General features: G+C 47.0%; 1 protein-coding gene across 2 annotated transcripts in view; it reads left to right on the top strand.

Annotated features, from left to right (window-relative positions):
* ANKMY2 (ankyrin repeat and MYND domain containing 2) overlaps positions 1–21,494 on the top strand; it is a 48,301-nt gene that overhangs the window by 14,111 nt on the left and 12,696 nt on the right. The window contains exons 3-7 of one of the 2 annotated variants that reach the window (XM_068235112.1): positions 4,318–4,456; positions 5,452–5,550; positions 9,111–9,271; positions 12,425–12,639; positions 18,954–19,089. In XM_068235112.1, the coding sequence (XP_068091213.1) occupies positions 4,318–4,456; positions 5,452–5,550; positions 9,111–9,271; positions 12,425–12,639; positions 18,954–19,089 (750 nt within the window). The remainder of the gene's footprint in view (positions 1–4,317; positions 4,457–5,451; positions 5,551–9,110; positions 9,272–12,424; positions 12,640–18,953; positions 19,090–21,494) is intronic. The other variant, XM_068235113.1, reaches the window with a different exon arrangement.

Genomic DNA, 21,494 nt, shown 5'->3' with positions numbered 1-21,494 from the left:
GCGATTAGCAAAATCGCCATCGCAGAACATTCATAATCTTGGGAGCGTTTGCGCTTCAATGTAAAGTATTGAAGCGCTGGCAAATCGCTCATGAATCGCTACACTTAGAGATGTGTGTGATTTTAAATTACTGCACACTGTGAAAAAATTTTTAAAATAAATTGAAAGGACCAATCAGAATTAAAAACGCAAATCGCTATCTCAATCACTGGCAAAAATCTTACACTTTTTAAAAACGTTACCAAAATTGACGGAAAATGTTCTTGAAATCGCTTACATAACGCTAATTAAAAACACTAGCGTTAGCGCTTTGCGATTTGTAGTGGGTTCCAGGACTAAAGCCGGTGTTTGTCTAGAGTGGCTGTGGCAGGCGGAATCCCACACGGTATAAATTTGTCTTTGAGGTATGACAGTCGGGAGAGACTTAGTGTTTCCCTTTAAAGAAAACCTGAAGCGAAAATAAACGTATGCGATAATGAATTGTGTGTGCAGCTCAGAAATAGGACATTAGTAGCAAAGAAAAGTATCCTATTGTTTTTCAGTACAGGAAGAGTTAAAATAAAAATGGTTATCTATGCAAAAAAGCCTCTCTGAGCTCTTCCACCCAACTTGGTCCAATACAGTCCTGTTTTCTGAAGGTCAACCAAGAAACTGTGAGAGAGACAGCTTGAGATAAAGTTTAACTGCAGGAAAGTTCAATATTTCTGCATTGTTTTATAGCTTAAAGAGAACCCGAGGTGGGTTTGAAGAATGTTATCTGCATACAGAGGCTGGATCTGCCTATACAGCCCAGCCTCTGTTGCTATCCCAAACCCCCCTAAGGTCCCCCTGCACTCTGCAATCCCTCATAAATCACAGCCATGCTGTGCGGCTGTGTTTACATCTGTAGTGTCAGTCTCAGCTGCTCCCCCACCTCCTGCATAGCTCCGGTCCTTGCCCACGTGCCTTCCCTCCAATCAGCAGGGAGGGAAGGGATGTAGGCGGGGACTGGAGTTCTGCAGGAGGCGGGGAGAGCAGCAGACTGACACTATAGAGATAAACACAGCCAGCTCTGACAAGCTGTTTGTCAGCAGCGTGGCTGTGATTTATAAGGGATTGCAGAGTGCAGGGGGACCTTAGGGGGGTTTGGGATATTAACAGAGGCTGGGCTGTATAGGCAGATCCAGCCTCTGTATGCAGATAATATTCTTCAAACCCACCTCGGGTTCTCTTTAAGCTATAAAACAATGCAGAAATATTGAACTTTCCTGCAGTTAAACTTTATCTCAAGCTGTCTCTCTCTCACTGTTTCTTGGTTGTCCTTCAGAAAACAGGACTGTATTGGACCAAGTTGGGTGGAAGAGCTCAGAGAGGCTTTTTTGCATAGATAACTTTATTTTTATTTTAACTCTTCCTGTACTGAAAAACAATAGGATACTTTTCTTTGCTACTAATGTCCTATTTCTGAGCTGCACACACAATTCATTATCGCATACGTTTATTTTCGCTTCAGGTTTTCTTTAAAGGGAAACATTTTGTTTCTGATTTCACCTGGCTGTCAGATAAAATCACTGGATCAACTTTTCTTATTAACTAGTAATTCTAGCCATGCGTGGATGTCCTGCAATGCAAGGAAAGCATCCACACCTCCTGAATCCAGATACAGAGTTTGCTACATCTACTTCCTGAAGTAATATATTCCACAATTTAACAACTCTTACTGTAAAGAACCCTTTCCTAAATAGATGGCAAAACCTTTCCTCCATACGCAGGTCATGCCTAGGGCTGTGATGGCTATCCTTGGCACTCCAGCTGACGTGGAACTACAAGTCCCATGAGGCATTGCAATACTCTGAAAGCTCTAAGCATAACTTGGGGAGGCAGAGGCATGATGGGATTTGTAGTTTTGTCACAGCTGGAATGCCAAGGCTAGCCATCACTGTCCTAGGGACAAAAAAAAAACTCAGCTGCCAAGCTTTTGTATTGCCCTCTGATGTATTTATACATGTTAATCATGTATTTATTCCAAGCTAAATAAACCCAGTATGTCCAGCCTTTCTCGTTAAGTTAGCTCTTCCATCCCTCTAATTAATTTAGTTGCCAATCTTTGCACCTGTACTAGTATGTTAATGTCTTTCCTATAATGTGGCAGCCAAAATTGTATCCCATACTCCAGATGTGGCCTCACCAGTGATTTATACAGGGGGAGTAGTGTGTGCCCCTCCCCCTGCATCATGCTCCTCCCCCCGCATTATCCCATACTCCAGATGTGACCTCACAAGTGATTTATACAGAGGGAGTAGTGTGTGCCCCTCCCCCTGCATCATGCTCCTCCCCCCCGCATTATCCCATACTCCAGATGTGGCCTCACAAGTGATTTATACAGAGGGAGTAGTGTGTGCCCCTCCCCCTGTATCTTGCTCCTCCCCCCCCCCCCCCCACATTATCCCATACTCCAGATGTGGCCTCACCAGTGATTTATACAGGGGGAGAAGTGTGTGCCCCTCCCCCTGCATCATGCTCCTCCCCCCGCATTATCCCATACTCCAGATGTGGCCTCACCAGTGATTTATACAGGGGGAGAAGTGTGTGCCCCTCCCCCTGCATCATGCTCCTCCCCCCGCATTATCCCATACTCCAGATGTGGCCTCACCAGTGATTTATACAGGAGTAGTGTGTGCCCCTCCCCCTGCATCATGCTCCTCCCCCCGCATTATCCCATACTCCAGATGTGACCTCACCAGTGATTTATACAGGGGGAGTAGTGTGTGCCCCTCCCCCTGCATCATGCTCCTCCCCCCGCATTATCCCATACTCCAGATGTGGCCTCACCAGTGATTTATACAGAGGGAGTAGTGTGTGCCCCTCCCCCTGCATCATGCTCCTCCCCCGCATTATCCCATACTCCAGATGTGGCCTCACCAGTGATTTATACAGGGGGAGTAGTGTGCCCCTCCCCCTGCATCATGCTCCTCCCCCGCATTATCCCATACTCCAGATGTGGCCTCACCAGTGATTTATACAGGGGGAGTAGTGTGTGCCCCTCCCCCTGCATCATGCTCCTCCCCCCCGCATTATCCCATACTCCAGATGTGGCCTCACCAGTGATTTATACAGAGGTAGTGTGTGCCCCTCCCCCTGTATCATGCTCCTCCCCCCGCATTATCCCATACTTCAGATGTGGCCTCACTAGTGATTTATACAGAGGGAGTAGTGTGTGCCCCTCCCCCTGCATCATGCTCCTCCCCCCCGCATTATCCCATACTCCAGATGTGGCCTCACTAGTGATTTATACAGAGGGAGTAGTGTGTGCCCCTCCCCCTGCATCATGCTCCTCCCCCCGCATTATCCCATACTCCAGATGTGGCCTCACTAGTGATTTATACAGAGGGAGTAGTGTGTGCCCCTCCCCCTGCATCATGCTCCTCCTCCCGCATTATCCCATACGCCAGATGTGGCCTCACCAGTGATTTATACAGGGGGAGTAGTGTGTGCCCCTCCCCCTGCATCATGCTCCTCCTCCCGCATTATCCCATACGCCAGATGTGGCCTCACCAGTGATTTATACAGAGGGAATAGTGTGTGCCCCTCCCCCTGCATCATGCTCCTCCTCCCGCATTATCCCATACACCAGATGTGGCCTCACCAGTGATTTATACAGGGGTAGTAGTAAACTGGCACCTCAAGATTTTATTTCCTTTTTTCTTTTGCCACCCAGAATTTTATTTGCTTTAGCTGCTGCTGCTTGGAATTGAATATGGTTACTTAACTCGTTCTCAACCAGCATTTCCAAGTCCTTCTCCAAGCCTGATGTTCCCAGCTGTATGCCATTTATCTTACATGTTGCTCTACCATTGGCACGTCCGAGGTGCATGATCTTACATTTATTGACATTAAATTTCATTTGTCTGCCCATATAGCCAGATGGTTGATAATTGGCAGGTTCAGGGCGGGACTAATCCCATAAGCCAGGAAGCCACGTATCTCTAGCCGGCAAGTTAATATCCTGCAGCCTTCCTGTAAAAGACAATTATATAGTTACCTGCGCTGCCTTGTCCCTCGAAGACCCCGCATCGCTCGACTTCCTGTGCATGGCTCCGCCTACCCTCCCCTATCGGGAGAAAAACGCTGCGCCATTGTCTGCAGTATACTCCAGTTGGGTTATTTGGGGTCTCCGGGACGGCCCTAGGAACGGTGAAACGCTTGACTCTTTGACATATGGAATGCACATGGGGAGAGAGGTGTGCATCTAAGGCGGGAAGCATGTGACTGTGGAAAGGCGTGTCCTCCCTGCCTCAGTGCAGACGAAGGCTGACTGCTGTGCTCGGTGTTTTTCAGCATGGAATGACCCCGCTGATGCATGCCGCGTATAAAGGGAAGGAGGACATGTGTAAACTACTCCTGCAGCATGGAGCCGATGTCAACTGTAACGAGCATGAGCATGGCTACACCGCCCTGATGTTTGCCTGCCTGTCAGGTAACCTGATAAGTGTGTTACATGCCCTTTATATAATGCAAATATCAATGTGCGTTTTAATGTACTGCAACTATTATTATTATTATTATTTTTTTTTTTTTACAATAGTTTATAGATTTAGTTAGTGTTTGCCCATTGTAAAATCCTTTCCTCTCCCTGATTTACATTCTGAAATTGATCACAGGTGGCGACATCTTTAGTCCTGTCAGGTGCAGCTCTGCGGAATGTTTGTTTACTGAGAGTTCCGAAGACAGTACAAAATATACCTGATCTCCCAGAGTTCTCTGGGAGGTAGGGCTGCATTCTATATACAGCCATATATAGATTTAGGAAGTGTTTCTGATGCTGAAACCAGGAAGATTACCACAAAAGTGGCTATCTTGAATAATGTTCTGCATTCTACTGTATGTCACACCAGTTTCAGAGAATGTTGTTCAGCCATTTTGTTTCCGTTACATAAAACACTAACATACAAAGCATCACAATGCACAAGGTGTGGAGCACTTGCAGTGGTTCCCTGTGATTTAGTGCATTGGTCCTAATTTCTCAGCAAGTAGTGTATTCGGAGCCCCCCTTTATCTAGTGAGCAGACCTCCCCTGCTGTAGCTCTGTCTTCTGAATGTCTCAGCTGCAGTTTTGCGCTCTTCAGAAGGTGTTGTGCTGTAATGGGTACAGATGGAGGCAATTTAATCTAAGTGATCCATCTTGACAACAAATGACAGCATTGTTTCCTCTCGGCACAACACCGGGTCATCCTCACCTCAGAGCGATGTTCTCACCGCTCCGCCGACGCACAACACAGTGAGAAGATGGAGCAGTTGGTGGTGGAAGTTCTCACCCTGCCCCCTCGCCAACTTCAGCGCCCCGCACCAAACACCCCTCCCCTTCCCTGTTCCCAAACTTCAGCGCCCCCCAGACACCCCTCCCCTTCCCTGTTCCCCCCCAGGAACGTCTAGTGTCACCTCTTCCAGAGAACTCACAGGTTTGTGTTCCAGGGAAGAAGGACATTGTGTGGATGATGCTGGAGGCGGGAGCGGACACCGACGCCGTCAACTCTGTGGGAAGGACAGCAGCACAAATGGCAGCTTTTGTAGGTAAAATATATAAATCCTATTGTTCTGTAAAAATAAAAATGTTTTATCAGGAAGAACTGAGTAGGCTCTATGCAGTATTAGTATAGAATTCCCAATAAAGGGAGGCCCTACCCAGTATTGGTATAGAATTCCCAATAAAGGGGGGTCCTACCCAGTATTAGTATAGTGTTCCTAATAAAGGGAGGCCCCACCCAGTATTAGTATAGTGTTCCTAATAAAGGGAGGCCCTACCCAGTATTAGTATAGTGTTCCTAATAAAGGGAGGCCCTACCCAGTATTAGTATAGTGTTCCTAATAAAGGGAGACCCTACCCAGTATTAGTATAGTGTTCCTAATACAGGGAGACCCTACCCAGTATTAGTATAGTGTTCCTAATAAAGGGAGGCCCTACCCAGTATTAGTATAGTGTTCCTAATAAAGGGAGGCCCTACCCAGTATTAGTATAGTGTTCCTAATAAAGGGAGGCCCTACCCAGTATTAGTATAGTGTTCCTAATAAAGGGAGGCCCTGCCCAGTATTAGTATAGTGTTTGTTCCTAATAAAGGGAAGCCCTGCGCAGTATTAGTATAACGTTCCTAATAAAGGGAGGCCCTACCCAGTATTAGTATAGTGTTCCTAATAAAGGGAGACCCTGCCCAGTATTAGTATAGTGTTCCTAATAAAGGGAGGCACTACACAGTATTAGTATAGTGTTCCTAATAAAGGGAGACCCTACCCAGTATTAGTATAGTGTTCCTAATAAAGGGAGGCCCTACCCAGTATTAGTATAGTGTTCCTAATAAAGGGAGACCCTACCCAGTATTAGTATAGTGTTCCTAATAAAGGGAGACCCTACCCAGTATTAGTATAGTGTTCCTAATAAAGGGAGGCCCTACCCAGTATTAGTATAGTGTTCCTAATAAAGGGAGACCCTACCCAGTATTAGTATAGTGTTCCTAATAAAGGGAGACCCTGCCCAGTATTAGTATAGTGTTCCTAATAAAGGGAGGCCCTACCCAGTATTAGTATAGTGTTCCTAATAAAGGGAGGCCCTACCCAGTATTAGTATAGTGTTCCTAATAAAGGGAGGCCCTACCCAGTATTAGTATAGTGTTCCTAATAAAGGGAGGCCCTGCCCAGTATTAGTATAGTGTTTGTTCCTAATAAAGGGAAGCCCTGCGCAGTATTAGTATAATGTTCCTAATAAAGGGAGGCCCTACCCAGTATTAGTATAGTGTTCCTAATAAAGGGAGACCCTGCCCAGTATTAGTATAGTGTTCCTAATAAAGGGAGGCACTACACAGTATTAGTATAGTGTTCCTAATAAAGGGAGACCCTACCCAGTATTAGTATAGTGTTCCTAATAAAGGGAGGCCCTACCCAGTATTAGTATAGTGTTCCTAATAAAGGGAGACCCTACCCAGTATTAGTATAGTGTTCCTAATAAAGGGAGACCCTACCCAGTATTAGTATAGTGTTCCTAATAAAGGGAGACCCTACCCAGTATTTGTATAGTGTTCCTAATAAAGGGAGGCCCTACCCAGTATTAGTATAGTGTTCCTAATAAAGGGAGGCCCTACCCAGTATTAGTATAGTGTTCCTAATAAAGGGAAGCCCTACCCAGTATTAGTATAGTGTTCCTAATAAAGGGAGGCCCTACCCAGTATTAGTATAGTGTTCCTAATAAAGGGAGGCCCTGCCCAGTATTAGTATAGTGTTTGTTCCTAATAAAGGGAAGCCCTGCGCAGTATTAGTATAATGTTCCTAATAAAGGGAGGCCCTACCCAGTATTAGTATAGTGTTCCTAATAAAGGGAGGCCCTAACCAGTATTAGTATAGTGTTCCTAATAAAGGGAGGCCCTACCCAGTATTAGTATAGTGTTCCTAATAAAGGGAGACCCTACCCAGTATTAGTATAGTGTTCCTAATAAAGGGATGCCCTGCCCAGTATTAGTATAGTGTTCCTAATAAAGGGAGGCCCTACCCAGTATTAGTATAGTGTTCCTAATAAAGGGAGGCTCTGCCCAGTATAGTGTTCCTAATAAAGGGAGGCCCTACCCAGTATTAGTATAGTGTTCCTAATAAAGGCAGGCCCCGCCCAGTATTAGTATAGTGTTCCTAATAAAGGGAGACCCTACCCAGTATAGTGTTCCTAATAAAGGGAGACCCTGCCCAGTATTAGTATAGTGTTCCTAATAAAGGGAGACCCTGCCCAGTATTAGTATAGTGTTCCTAATAAAGGTAGACCCTGCCCAGCATTAGTATAGTGTTCCTAATAAAGGGAGACCCTACCCAGTATTAGTATAGTGTTTGTTCCTAATAAAGGGAAGCCCTGCCCAGTATTAGTATAGTGTTCCTAATAAAGGGATGCCCTGCCCAGTATTAGTATAGTGTTCCTAATAAAGGGAGACTCTACCCAGTATTAGTATAGTGTTCCTAATAAAGGGAGACCCTACCCAGTATTAGTATAGTGTCCCTAATAAAGGGAGGCCCTACCCAGTATCAGTATAGTGTTCCTAATAAAGGGAGGCTCTACCCAGTATTAGTATAGTGTTCCTAATAAAGGGAAGCCCTGCCCAGTATTAGTATAGTGTTCCTAATAAAGGGAGACCCTACCCAGTATTAGTATAGTGTCCCTAATAAAGGGAGGCCCTACCCAGTATCAGTATAGTGTTCCTAATAAAGGGAGACTCTACCCAGTATTAGTATAGTGTTCCTAATAAAGGGAGACCCTGCCCAGTATTAGTATAGTGCTCCTAATAAAGGGAGACCCTACCCAGTATTAGTATAGTGTTTGTTCCTAATAAAGGGAGGCTCTACCCAGTATTAGTATAGTGTTTGTTCCTAATAAAGGGAGGCTCTACCCAGTATTAGTATAGTGTTTGTTCCTAATAAAGGGAGGCTCTACCCAGTATTAGTATAGTGTTCCTAATAAAGGGATGCCCTGCCCAGTATTAGTATAGTGCTCCTAATAAAGGGAGACCCTGCCCAGTATTAGTATAGTGTTCCTAATAAAGGGGGGCCCTACCCAGTATAGTGTTCCTAATAAAGGGGGCCCTACCCAGTATTAGTATAGTGTTTGTTCCTAATAAAGGGAGGCCCTGCCCAGTATTAGTATAGTGTTCCTAATAAAGGGATGCCCTGCCCAGTATTAGTATAGTGCTCCTAATAAAGGGAGACCCTGCCCAGTATTAGTATAGTGTTCCTAATAAAGGGGGGCCCTACCCAGTATAGTGTTCCTAATAAAGGGAGACCCTACCCAGTATAGTGTTCCTAATAAAGGGAGACCCTGCCCAGTATTAATATAGTGTTCCTAATAAAGGGGGGCCCTACCCAGTATAGTGTTCAGAACAGGGAGAAAGGCCATGAAATCATATCCAACATCCTCTTCATGGGGGACCGGAGGACACGGGAAGCCTCTTCTAAGGTGAATATCTTTTTTTTTTTTTTTTTTTTTTTTTTTTTTTTTTTTTTTTTTCAGGCCTCAGGCACACTTTAATAGAACGGATGACTTTTTCAGGCCTCTTTGTGTCGCTGATTATTTGGTCTGAGGTTTATCTTTCTGTTTTTTACCTTTGCAGGTCAGCACGATTGTGTCACCGTCATCAACCACTTCTTCCCGCGTGAAAAGCTGGACTATTACACCAAACCGCAGGGGCTCAACCAGGAGCCAAAGCTGCCGATGAAACTCGCCGGGCCGCTTCATAAAGTGATCACAACCACCAACCTCCATCCTGTAAAGGTAACGGATTTGGGTGACAGTAGGTTGGTTAAACATCCCCCATCCTTTGCAGCTGTGACCCGGCTCAGGCGAGCAGTGATTGGCTGCCCGTTGTGCTCTTGCTGTTGTGTGACCCGGCCCAGGGGAGCAGTGATTGGCTGCCTGTTGTACTTTTGCTGTTGTGTGACTCGGCACAGGGGAGCAGTGATTGGTTGCCTGTTGTACTCTTGCTGTTGTGTGACTCGGCCCAGGGGAGCAGTGATTGGCTGCCTGTTGTACTCTTGCTGTTGTGTGACCCGGCCCAGGGGAGCAGTGATTGGCTGCCTGTTGTATTCTTGCTGTTGTGTGACCCGGCTCGGGGGAGCAGTGATTGGCTGCCTGTTGTACTCTTGCTGTTGTGTGACCCGGCTCAGGGGAGCAGTGATTGGCTGCCTGTTGTACTCTTGCTGTTGTGTGACCCGGCTCAGGAGAGCAGTAATTGGCTGCCTGTTGTACTCTTGCTCTTGTGTGACCCGGCTCAGAGGAGCAGTGATTGGCTGCCTGTTGTACTCTCGCTGTTTGACTCGGCCCAGGGGAGCAGTGATTGGCTGCCTGTTGTACTCTTGCTGTTGTGTGACCCGGCTCAGGCGAGCAGTGATTGGCTGCCTGTTGTACTCTTGCTGTTGTGTGACCCGGCTCAGGTGAGCAGTGATTGGCTGCCTGTTGTGCTCTTGCTGTTGTGTGGCCCGGCTCAGGGGAGCAGTGATTGGCTGCCTGTTGTACTCTTGCTGTTGTGTGACCCGGCTCAGGGGAGCAGTGATTGGCTGCCCGTTGTGCTCTTGCTGTTGTGTGACCCGGCTCAGGCGAGCAGTGATTGGCTGCCTGTTGTACTCTTGCTGTTGTGTGACTCGGCTCAGGTGAGCAGTGATTGGCTGCCCGTTGTGCTCTTGCTGTTGTGTGACCTGGCTCAGGCGAGCAGTGATTGGCTGCCTGTTGTACTCTTGCTGTTGTGTGACCCGGCTCAGGCGAGCAGTGATTGGCTGCCCGTTGTGCTCTTGCTGTTGTGTGACCCGGCTCAGGCGAGCAGTGATTGGCTGCTTGTTGTACTCTTGCTGTTGTGTGACCCGGCTCAGGGGAGCAGTGATTGGCTGCCTGTTGTATTCTTGCTGTTGTGTGACCCGGCTCAGGAGAGCAGTGATTGGCTGCCTGTTGTATTCTTGCTGTTGTGTGACCCGGCTCAGGAGAGCAGTGATTGGCTGCCGGTTGTACTCTTGCTGTTGTGTGACCCGGCTCAGGCGAGCAGTAATTGGCTGCCGGTTGTACTCTTGCCTTTGTGTGACCCGGCTCAGGGGAGCAGTGATTGGCTGCTTGTTGTACTCTTGCTGTTGTGTGACCCGGCTCAGGGGAGCAGTGATTGGCTGCCCGTTGTGCTCTTGCTGTTGTGTGACCCGGCTCAGGCGAGCAGTGATTGGCTGCCTGTTGTACTCTTGCTGTTGTGTGACCCGGCTCAGGCGAGCAGTGATTGGCTGCCCGTTGTGCTCTTGCTGTTGTGTGACCCGGCTCAGGTGAGCAGTGATTGGCTGCCTGTTGTGCTCTTGCTGTTGTGTGACCCGGCTCAGGCGAGCAGTGATTGGCTGCCTGTTGTACTCTTGCTGTTGTGTGACCCGGCTCAGGCGAGCAGTGATTGGCTGCCTGTTGTACTCTTGCTGTTGTGTGACCCGGCTCAGGGGAGCAGTGATTGGCTGCCTGTTGTACTCTTGCTGTTGTGTGACCCGGCTCAGGGGAGCAGTGATTGGCTGCCTGTTGTATTCTTGCTGTTGTGTGACCCGGCTCAGGCGAGCAGTGATTGGCTGCTTGTTGTACTCTTGCTGTTGTGTGACCCGGCTCAGGGGAGCAGTGATTGGCTGCCTGTTGTACTCTTGCTGTTGTGTGACCCAGCTCTGGGGAGCAGTGATTGGCTGCCTGTTGTATTCTTGCTGTTGTGTGACCCGGCTCAGGAGAGCAGTAATTGGCAGCCGGTTGTACTCTTGCTGTTGTGTGACCTGGCTCAGGCGAGCAGTGATTGGCTGCCCGTTGTGCTCTTGCTGTTGTGTGACCCGGCTCAGGCGAGCAGTGATTGGCTGCTTGTTGTACTCTTGCTGTTGTGTGACCCGGCTCAGGGGAGCAGTGATTGGCTGCCTGTTGTATTCTTGCTGTTGTGTGGCCCGGCTCAGGAGAGCAGTGATTGGCTGCCTGTTGTATTCTTGCTGTTGTGTGACCCGGCTCAGGAGAGCTGTGATTGGCTGCCGGTTGTACTCTTGCTGTTGTGTGACCCGGCTCAGGCGAGCAGTAATTGGCTGCCGGTTGTACTCTTGCCTTTGTGTGACCCGGCTCAGGGGAGCAGTGATTGGCTGCTTGTTGTACTCTTGCTGTTGTGTGACCCGGCTCAGGGGAGCAGTGATTGGCTGCCCGTTGTGCTCTTGCTGTTGTGTGACCCGGCTCAGGCGAGCAGTGATTGGCTGCCCATTGTGCTCTTGCTGTTGTGTGACCCGGCTCAGGTGAGCAGTGATTGGCTGCCTGTTGTGCTCTTGCTGTTGTGTGACCCGGCTCAGGCGAGCAGTGATTGGCTGCCTGTTGTACTCTTGCTGTTGTGTGACCCGGCTCAGGCGAGCAGTGATTGGCTGCCTGTTGTACTCTTGCTGTTGTGTGACCCGGCTCAGGGGAGCAGTGATTGGCTGCCTGTTGTACTCTTGCTGTTGTGTGACCCGGCTCAGGGGAGCAGTGATTGGCTGCCTGTTGTATTCTTGCTGTTGTGTGACCCGGCTCAGGCGAGCAGTGATTGGCTGCTTGTTGTACTCTTGCTGTTGTGTGACCCGGCTCAGGGGAGCAGTGATTGGCTGCCTGTTGTACTCTTGCTGTTGTGTGACCCAGCTCTGGTGAGCAGTGATTGGCTGCCTGTTGTATTCTTGCTGTTGTGTGACCCGGCTCAGGAGAGCAGTAATTGGCAGCCGGTTGTACTCTTGCTGTTGTGTGACCTGGCTCAGGGGAGCAGTGATTGGCTGCCGGTTGTACTCTTGCTGTTGTGTGACCCGGCTCTGCCCTTACAGAAAAAAATATCCCCTTCAGAACTTTCCCAGATACTTGCAGAATGTTTCCAGCTCAGAACATAACGTCGTCTTCCTTTCTGGATCAGCTTTTATGTTTCTGCCCCTGCAGATCCTCTTCCTGGTAAAGGAGAGCCGCCTGCTGATGGACCCGGAGGCCCTGAAGAAGTGCGGCGCGGTGCTGGAGCTGATCTGCGAGCGTTGCATGAAGCAGAAGGACATGAACGAGGTTCTGGCCATGAAGATGCATTACGTCAGCTGCATAATGCAGAGGTGTGCGACGCTGCTGCAGGAGGGCGAGGACAAGCTGGACGCCTTCATCAAAACGTAGGAGTCTGATTGGGCAATGTTAGTGTAAAATCATATACTTGCCTAAGGAGAGGGAAATCACTGGATTCTATAGAACAGTAATCTGCAAACTTGGCCCTCCAGCTGCTACGGAACTACAAGTCCCACAATGCATTGCAGGAGTCTTACAGCCACAGTCATGATTCATAAAGACAAATGCATTGTGGGACTTGTAGTTCCTTAGCAGTTGGTGAGCCAAGTTTGCAGATCACTGCTGTAGAGCAAGGATTTTTAAACTGGGTGCCCCAGCACCCAGGTGCGCCTCGAGCACCAGCCAGGGGTGCCTCAGCATGCATCCCCATCCTTTGTGCATTGCCATCAGTAAGGCAACACCACATTGATATACAATGTGGCTGCATTACCCACCAGTTAACTTTTAGTCTGGAAGCCATGGTTGAAGTTGGATGTCAAAGGAATGGGGGTGGAGCAACGAATCAGTGCGGCTTGGCCTGGATAGGTGAGGAAATGTTTGTCCAACTAATAGGGGGCCACTTACAATCTGGAGGCGGAGCTGAAGTGATGCTGCATAATTAAAGAGATTCTGTAACGAAAAAAGTTCCCCTGGGGGGTAGTTACCTCAGTAGGGGGAAGCCTCTGGACCCTATCGAGGCTTCCCCGGTCCTCCTGTGTCCCACGGCGGTCTCGCTGCAGCCCCCGGAACGCTCAGGCGACAATTTGTCAGGCTGTGCAATATTTACCTTCCCTGGCTCCAGCGGGGGCGCTGTTGCGGCTCTCCGCACGGAGATAGATGAAAATAGACGATCTCTGTCGGGTCCGCTTTACTACGCAGGCACAGGAGACTTGCACCTGTGCAGTAGAGCATCCCGACAGCGATCGGCTATTTCCGCCTAGTTGCGAGCGGAGAGCCAATACTGCGCCTGCGCTGGAACCGGGAAGGTAAATATTTACATCCCCGCTGTTCGGAGGGGCACAGCGAGACCGCTGCGGGACACATGAGGACGGGGGAAGCCTCAATAGGATCCGGAGGCTTCCGCCACCCGAGGTGAGTACCCTGGGGAAGTTTTTTTTGTTACAGATTTTCTATTAAAGGGGGTGTTGCAGCCCCCTATTTGTGGCAAGTGTGTACATGCTCTACAAGAATGACTCCTTATCCTTGTCATGTTTATTCATGGGGGATGCTGCATATTGGGGGTCACTGACTTTTTATTGGGGGGGGGTTGCCAGTCATTGACTACGTGGAGGGGGGATGCTGCCTAAAAATCATCACTATCTACTTGGAGGGGGGGGGGGGGGAGGGATAGCTGCCTAACACGGGTTATAACAGCATTTCGGTAGTTGTTTTTGCCGAGGGGTACCTTGAAAAAAATATAAAGGCCATCAAAGGCATCTTCACTCAAATCTTGAGAAGCACTGCTATAGAGACTCCCATCGCTGTCCTCCGGTGCCCTGTTAGCACCCTGAAAAGGTTACCGACAAGGGCTTGTTGGTAATGTGATTGGGGCGGGGCCTCTTCAAACACGTGAGCAGCCGTACAGCGCCTGTGCGAGTGCAGCCGTGCCTGCGCAGTACACCAGAGCCACTCATGCCAGGAGAGGAACGCGGATCAGCTGGAGAGTCCCGGGCAGAGGACCAGAAGACGCAGTGGGAACTTCCTGGACGATCCAGAGGCCTTGGATAAGAAGTATGTGTTTCTGAAACATGGGTTCTCTTTAAAGAGAACCTGCAACAAAAAAGTTCCCCTGGGGGGTACTCACCTCAGGAGGATGAAGCCTCAGGATCCCAACGAGGCTTCCCCCATCCCTGTAGCTGCAGGCAGTCCAGCACTGGCTCCCCCGAAGTGTACCGCAATGCTCCCTCGACAAGCCTGATAAGCGCTGATATATTTACCTTCCCTGGCTCCAGCGGGGGGCGCTGTTGCGGCTCTCAGCACAGAGATAGGCGGAAATAGCCGATAGCTGTCGGGTCCACTCTACCATGCAGGTATGGGAGACTTCCGTCTGCTCAGTAGAGCGGACCGACAGCGATCAGCTATTTCCGCCTATCTCTGAGCGGAGAACCGATACTGCGCCTGTGCTGGAGCTGGGAAGGTAAATATTTACATCCCCGCTGTTCCAGGAGCTTTATTGCCGCCGCCGTGGGACCGAGGAGGACGGGGGAAGCCTCAATAGGATCCGGAGGCTTCCCCCATACCCCACCCGAGGTGAGTACCCCCCAGGGGAGGTTTTTTTTCGTTACAGGTTTTCTTTAAAGGACATTCGAGGTGAAAATTAACTGAGAGAAACAATTTTATCTATCCTCCTTCTAAAAATGACTTTTTAAGGTATTTCACAACTGTATTTTTTTTTTAAATCTACTTTTTTAAGTTGTTGCTGTTTCATGGCCTCTTTTCAGTGACACCTTCATCGAAGTATGCCAGAGCTAAAATCTGTGAACTGTTATCCCTTTTTATCTCTTTTTTTCTACACTCAGAAGCCATTTACTGCCAGGAAAGTGTTATGTGCCTGCAATTCCTTATCAATGAGGGTTACGTAATAGTCTGACCCGGTCCCAACCTGGACAGAAATTGTCACCTGCATACCTGATGTTTAATGCTGGATCCACACGGTGCGTTCGCACTCGATTTCCCGCTCAATTCCCGTCGATTCGTTTATTTCCAACATGTCCGATTTGGATTTCGATGGATCGTTAGGTCGATTTGCATGCAAAGTATGCCAAATCAACCTAACGATCCATCTAAATTCAAATCGGACATGTTGGAAACAAATCGAGCGGGAAATCGAGTGCGCGAACGCACCGTGTGGATCCAGCATTACTCTTTCAACCTGAGAAAGAAAAAAAAAAAAGAACACGGCCTAGTTAATTGTGTGCTAGGCACTACACATGTCTATCTCATCATGTCACATGTCACCTCGGTTGTCCTTTAAGGTGGCCATACACACATAAATAGCCACCCAATGTCCCACTCTGATCTGATTCTGGTCAGAGAGGAGTCTATATCTACCACACAGAGCAGATCGATTTTTCCAATAGATTTCAGCAGGACATGGATTGAAAATCGTTTGAAGCGCAGCAGTGCACTGCTTAAAGAGAATCTGTATTGTTAAAATCGCACAAAAGTAAACATACCAGTGCGTTAGGGGACATCTCCTATTACCCTCTGTCACAATTTCGCCGCTCCTCGCCGCATTAAAAGTGGTTTAAAACAGTTTTAAAAAGTTTGTTTATAAACAAACAAAATGGCCACCAAAACAGGAAGTAGGTTGATGTACAGTATGTCCACACATAGAAAATACATTCATACACAAGCAGGCTGTATACACCCTTCCTTTTGAATCTCAAGAGATCATTTGTGTGTTTCTTTCCCCCTTCAGCTCTCATGCACTGAAGTTTCAGGCTGCTCCTTTCTTCCTGCAGAGTGCAGACAGCTGTGCCTGTATGTAATTCCTCAGTATGTGAAAGCCCAGCCAACTCAGAGAACGATTTATCCAGCTTGTAAAAGATAAGAGCGAAGAGAGAAGCTGCCCTAATCCTAAATAACACACAGGCAGTGTGCAGAGAGGGGCCTGGAAGGGGGAGTTCATAGCAGAACCACAACACTGAAGAACTTGGCAGCCTTCCAGACACAGGCTGACAAGTCTGACGAGAGAGATAAGTTGATTTATTACAGAGATGGTGATAGTAGAACGTGCTGCAGTAAGCCAGCACACATTAGAATAGCTTTTTGAACTTGTAGGATGATAAAAAAACAGAATGCAATTTTTGTTACGGAGTCTCTTTAATGTAGTGATCAAATCAATCAATCAATCAATCAGGAATCAAATGGAAAAAAATCTATCTGTGTGTATTGTCTGCCTTACTCCATATGTGTAGCTAAACCTTGTATTCTAGTGTATTTTTAATATGCTGGCTTTCAATTTTTTTTATATGCATTGTTCTAAATTATTGTTGCGTTGAGAAATTCTGGTTAAAAAAAAACAAAAAAAACCATAATACTCCTGGACCTTCAGTGACTCACACAGTGCCGTTCACAATCAGTAAGTCTCAACCACTCCCCTTGTCAGCCACACCCCCTGCTGACAGCCTATCATTGCCATCAAACTCTGGTAGAGAGCTGCCTGTAAGGAGGTGTGAGCAGGCAGCCAGAGAGTCGCCGACGAGAGGAGTTGTGTGAAGTTTGGTAAACAGAAAAGTTTTGCAGACACTACTGTAGCCAAAGATATCAGCAGGGCTGCCAGGCAACTGGTATTGTTTAAAAGAAAATAAATATGGCAGTCTCCATATAACTCTTTCTTTAGGGTACCTTTTAAGTACAGCTTTGGCTGCTGCATTCGATTTGTCCATTTCCCATTTAGATACATTTTGTATCAGTTAGAATTTACTGTATATGCGTTTTATTGACCATCCCCAGTTTGTAGCAGGGCAGTGGTCCGGAGAGGACAAGTGTTAGGCAGGTTATCTTTTAAGGAGGAGTTTTCAGACGGGCAACAAGCAATTGTTTTTGTTATAGCAAACCTGAAGTGAAAATAAACTTGTGATCTAATGAAATGTATTTGTGGTACACCTAAGAAATAGAATATTAGTGGAAAAGTAAAGTCTTGTGTTTTCCAGTACAAGAAGAGTTAAAAAAAAACAAAAAAAAAACCTTCAGTAGTTATCTATGCAAAAGAGCCTCTCTGAGTTCTCCGACCCAACTTGAGTCAGACAGTCCTGTTTTCTGAAGCACTTAAAGGAGAACTGTAGTGAGAGGGATATGGAGGGTGCCATATTGATTTCCTTTTAAGCAATACCAGTTGCCTGGCAGCCCTGCTGATCCTCTGCCTCTAATACTTTTTGCCCTAGACCCTGAACAAGCATGTAGCAGATCAGGTGTTTGACATTTTTGTCAGATCTGACAAGATTAGCTGCATGCTTGTTTCTGGTGTGATTCTGCCGGCAGATACCTCAGCAGGGCTGCCAGGTAACTGGTATTGCTTAAAAGGAAATCAATATGGCAGCCTCCATATACCTCTCACTACAGTTCTCCTTTAAACAGCTGAGAAACAGTGAGAGACAGCTTGAGATAAGGTTTTACTGCAGGAAAGTTAAAAGGGTCATTTCTGCTTTGTTTTATAGCTTTATAGAGAGACTGAAGCGAGTGAGATAGGATTTGATTATTGTAATCATAATGCACCTTACATAGTGCTAAACCGCTGCTATTCCCGCGGCAAAATGAGGGATTTTTACCCCCTCTAATCTTCCCTGCAAAAACCATTACTTTCTTGGTCGTGTATTTTGCTGCCAGGGGATGCAGAGCTTTGAGCTGTAGCTCTGCCTCTACTGACGTCAATCGCCGTGCAAATCTCCGCCTCTCCCCGCCCCTCTCAGTGAAGGAAGATTGAGAGGGGCGGGGAGAGGCGGCGATCAGCGGGGATTGACACGCTGAGAGGCAGAGCTACAGCCATTAGCTCTGCCTCAAGCAGGAAGCGCTCCCCGGACCTAGAAGAGGGGATTTGGGGGTAAAGACCCCTCGCTTTGCTGCGGGATAGCGGTGTTTTAGCACTATGTAAGGTGCTTTACACTAATCAAATGCTATCTAACTCGCTTCAGAGTCTCTTTAAGGCAGAACTGTAGATACTTTTTCAACAGTGTTTCACTTACCTGGGGCTTCTGCAAGCCCCCAGCAGCCGTCCTGTCCCGTGCTGGTCCTCCACAAGCCTCCTCTCTCCTGCTGCCAGCTACTTTCGGTTTCGCCACTGTGCCTGCGCGGCTCTGGCCATGCGTATCCTTTCTTCACGTTCCCCGCTATTACAGAGGGGAATAGTCGAGTAACTGGGTGGCGGCGGGAGAACGGAGACTCGAGCAGGACCGGCATGGGACAGGACGGCTGCTGGGGGCTTGCAGAAGCCCCGGGTAAGTGAAACCGTGTGTTGAAAAAGTATCTACAGTTCTGCTTTAAATTACACAGTGTCATTTTAAAACTGCAACTGTGGCAGTATGATGCAATGTTATAAAAAATAAAGCTATATAACTGAAAATAAAAATGAGGTACTAATGTTCTATTCCTTATCCGTACTACACATACAATTCATTATATCATAAGTGTTTTGTTTTTTTCACTTCAGCTTTGATGTAACTGAGATGGGTGGCAGGCAGATTTGGTTGGTTAGCAGCCATAGGTTGGGACTGGTGCCATTGTACATGTGCAGACCCCTTCGGCGTGGCTGTATGACAGCAGTGAGGGCATCACCACCCACACACAGCCAGGATGCCCGCATATAACATGACATCAGTACATCCCGCTGGTATCTGCTGCACGGCCTGAATTTTCTGACTTGTATCGTTTTTGTTTTCAGTTTATTGAAAGGAAGAGACGGCGACTGTTTTCCTGTAGCCCAGGAGAAGTTTATCCGGGAGAGTATCCGGAAGTTTCCGTACTGCGAGGCCACCCTCCTGCAGCAGCTGGTGCGCAGCATCGCCCCGGTGGAAATCGTAAGTCGTTCCTCTTATCACGGGCGGTCAGCACACACGTGTGATTTATAGTATTACAGAGTCATAGAACTCCATCCTCCATGGCACTGCCTCACATAAATACATTCAGTTCACCTGCACACACAAGCAACTGTAGGGAAAATACCATAAGGAATCATTTTATTTTTGTATTTTTTGCAATATTTATAGATTTAGTCAGTGTTTGGCCATTGTAAAACCCTGATTTACACTCTGAAGTTTATCACTGGAGGAGACCTCTTTAGTCCTGTCAGGTGCAGCTGTGTGTAATATTAGTTTACTGATATTCTGAAGCCAATACAGTTTATACCTGTTCTCCCAGAATGCTCTGGGAGGAGTTTTCTGCATAGCTGAACAGCCTAGGCTAAGCCTTAGTGGAAGGGCGGCGCTACATACCAATCAATATTCAGCAATCTATAGATATAGGAAGTGCGTCTGCTGAAACCAGGATAATTACAATAATCGTGGATATCCTGAATAATTGAATGCATTCTGTTATGTCACTACAGTATTTCTTTATACCAGGGCTGTGGAGTCGTGGAGTCGGAGTCGGGCAATTTTGGGTGCCTGGAGTCGGGAAAAAATGCACCGACTCATAATGAATTTGTAACTGTAATTAAAATAGAAAATATGATAAAATGTTCTATTTCTCAGATAATAGTCATTAAAAATAATGTATATATACAGTAATAGCTGTGCTTAGTCCACAAAAATGAAATAAACCAATCAAAATTAGTTACTTGTGCTGCTTCAATAAAGCAGTCCCCGTATTTTTAAGGTCAGATATACAGATCTGATTGTGACTGTATATATGATGTGTACACAGGAATCTCTTATATATACTAAATAACATCTATGCTGTAAGAATAAAGCCTGATGTGTAGCTGTGTCACTAATAGAGATGGTCAACGAGATGGAAATAATTCTGCATTGATGCAGATTTATGCAAATGTATGCACTCCCTTTGCTGATGAAATCAAATAATTTGATATGTTATTAAAATTTGGTTTGGTGACTACAAATTAAAGGGTAACTGAGACGGATGAAAAGTAAAGTTTTTTTTTTTTTTTTTTTTTTTTTTTTTTTTTTTTTTTATACATACCTGGGGCTTCCTCCAGCCCCCTTCAGGCTAATCAGTCCCTCACTGTCCTCCACCACCCGGATCTTCTGCTATGAGTCCTGGTAATTCAGCCAGTCAGCGCTGTCCGGCCGCATGCCGCTCCCACAGCCAGGAACATTCTGCACCTGCGCAATAGTGCTGCACAGGTGTCGTATGCTCCTGGCGGCGGAGTGTGTGCATGCGCACTACGCCCGACTGGCTCAAGTACCTGGACTCATAGCAGAAGATCGAGGTGGTGGAGGAGGACAACGAGGGACTGATTATCCTGAAGGTGGCTGGAGGAAGCCCCAGGTATGTATAAAACTTTAATTTCATCTGTCTCAGGTTTACTTTGTTACACAGTAGTACTATACTCTACATATGCACTCTCCACAGAGCTGCAGGGAATCCACTGAGAATGCTGTGCACATTGAACACAGAGGTGTTGTCTGTTTACAATCTCCTCATTCCCCTGCAGAGTACCTGCACATCATTCTTACATGTACCCACACTTACATTGCCTAGGTCCTGATAGATGTTCTTTGTTCCGGTTTGTACCTTTTACAAGTACTCTTACCAAGGACTAGTTTTAGTCTAAAGGGAATAAATATAGTAGTCTACATATCCTTCTCACTTCAGTTGTCTTGTAAAATTCCTAAGCGTTGGCAGTTAAGAGACGAATTTCATGTTACATACTTTTAATCAACAAAATTGTAATATGCAAATTAGAGGAGTCGGAGTCGGTGGAATCCTAAACTGAGGAGTCGGAGTCGGTGGATTTTTGGACCGACTCCACAGCTCTGGTTTATACTAAGGAATGTACTTTCAAAACACATGCAGATTGTTACTGTCTTCCAATTGGGGTAAAATAGGTAGAAACAACACTGGTAATCACTTGACTGATAAATCTCCCCTTTATGCTGGGAATACACAATGCAACTTCTCGTCCGATTGATGGGAATCGGGCGAATTATTTCCAACATGTCCGATCTGGATTCCGATTGAGAAAGGGATCGATTTTGCAAAGTTATCATTGGAAAATCGAACCCTTTTATCAATCGGGAGCAGAGTTTGGACATGTACACACGGTACAACTTCCTGTCCGATCGCCCGTTGATTTTTTTTTTTTTTTTTTTAATAGATTCCCTGCTGGAATCTATAGGAAAATTGATGTGCAATGTATGGTAGGAATGGATTCCTTGTGAATTGATTCTTTTGAGAAAGGAATCAATCGCTTTGGAACATTGGCTGGAAATCTATAAGTGTATGGCCAGCTTTAGACAGCCAC

The sequence above is a fragment of the Hyperolius riggenbachi genome, chromosome 5 (genome assembly GCF_040937935.1).
Source record: "Hyperolius riggenbachi isolate aHypRig1 chromosome 5, aHypRig1.pri, whole genome shotgun sequence".
Lineage (NCBI taxonomy): Eukaryota > Metazoa > Chordata > Amphibia > Anura > Hyperoliidae > Hyperolius > Hyperolius riggenbachi.
Note: the sequence above shows the minus strand (reverse complement) of the source record. Positions and strands in the feature narration are given on the sequence as shown.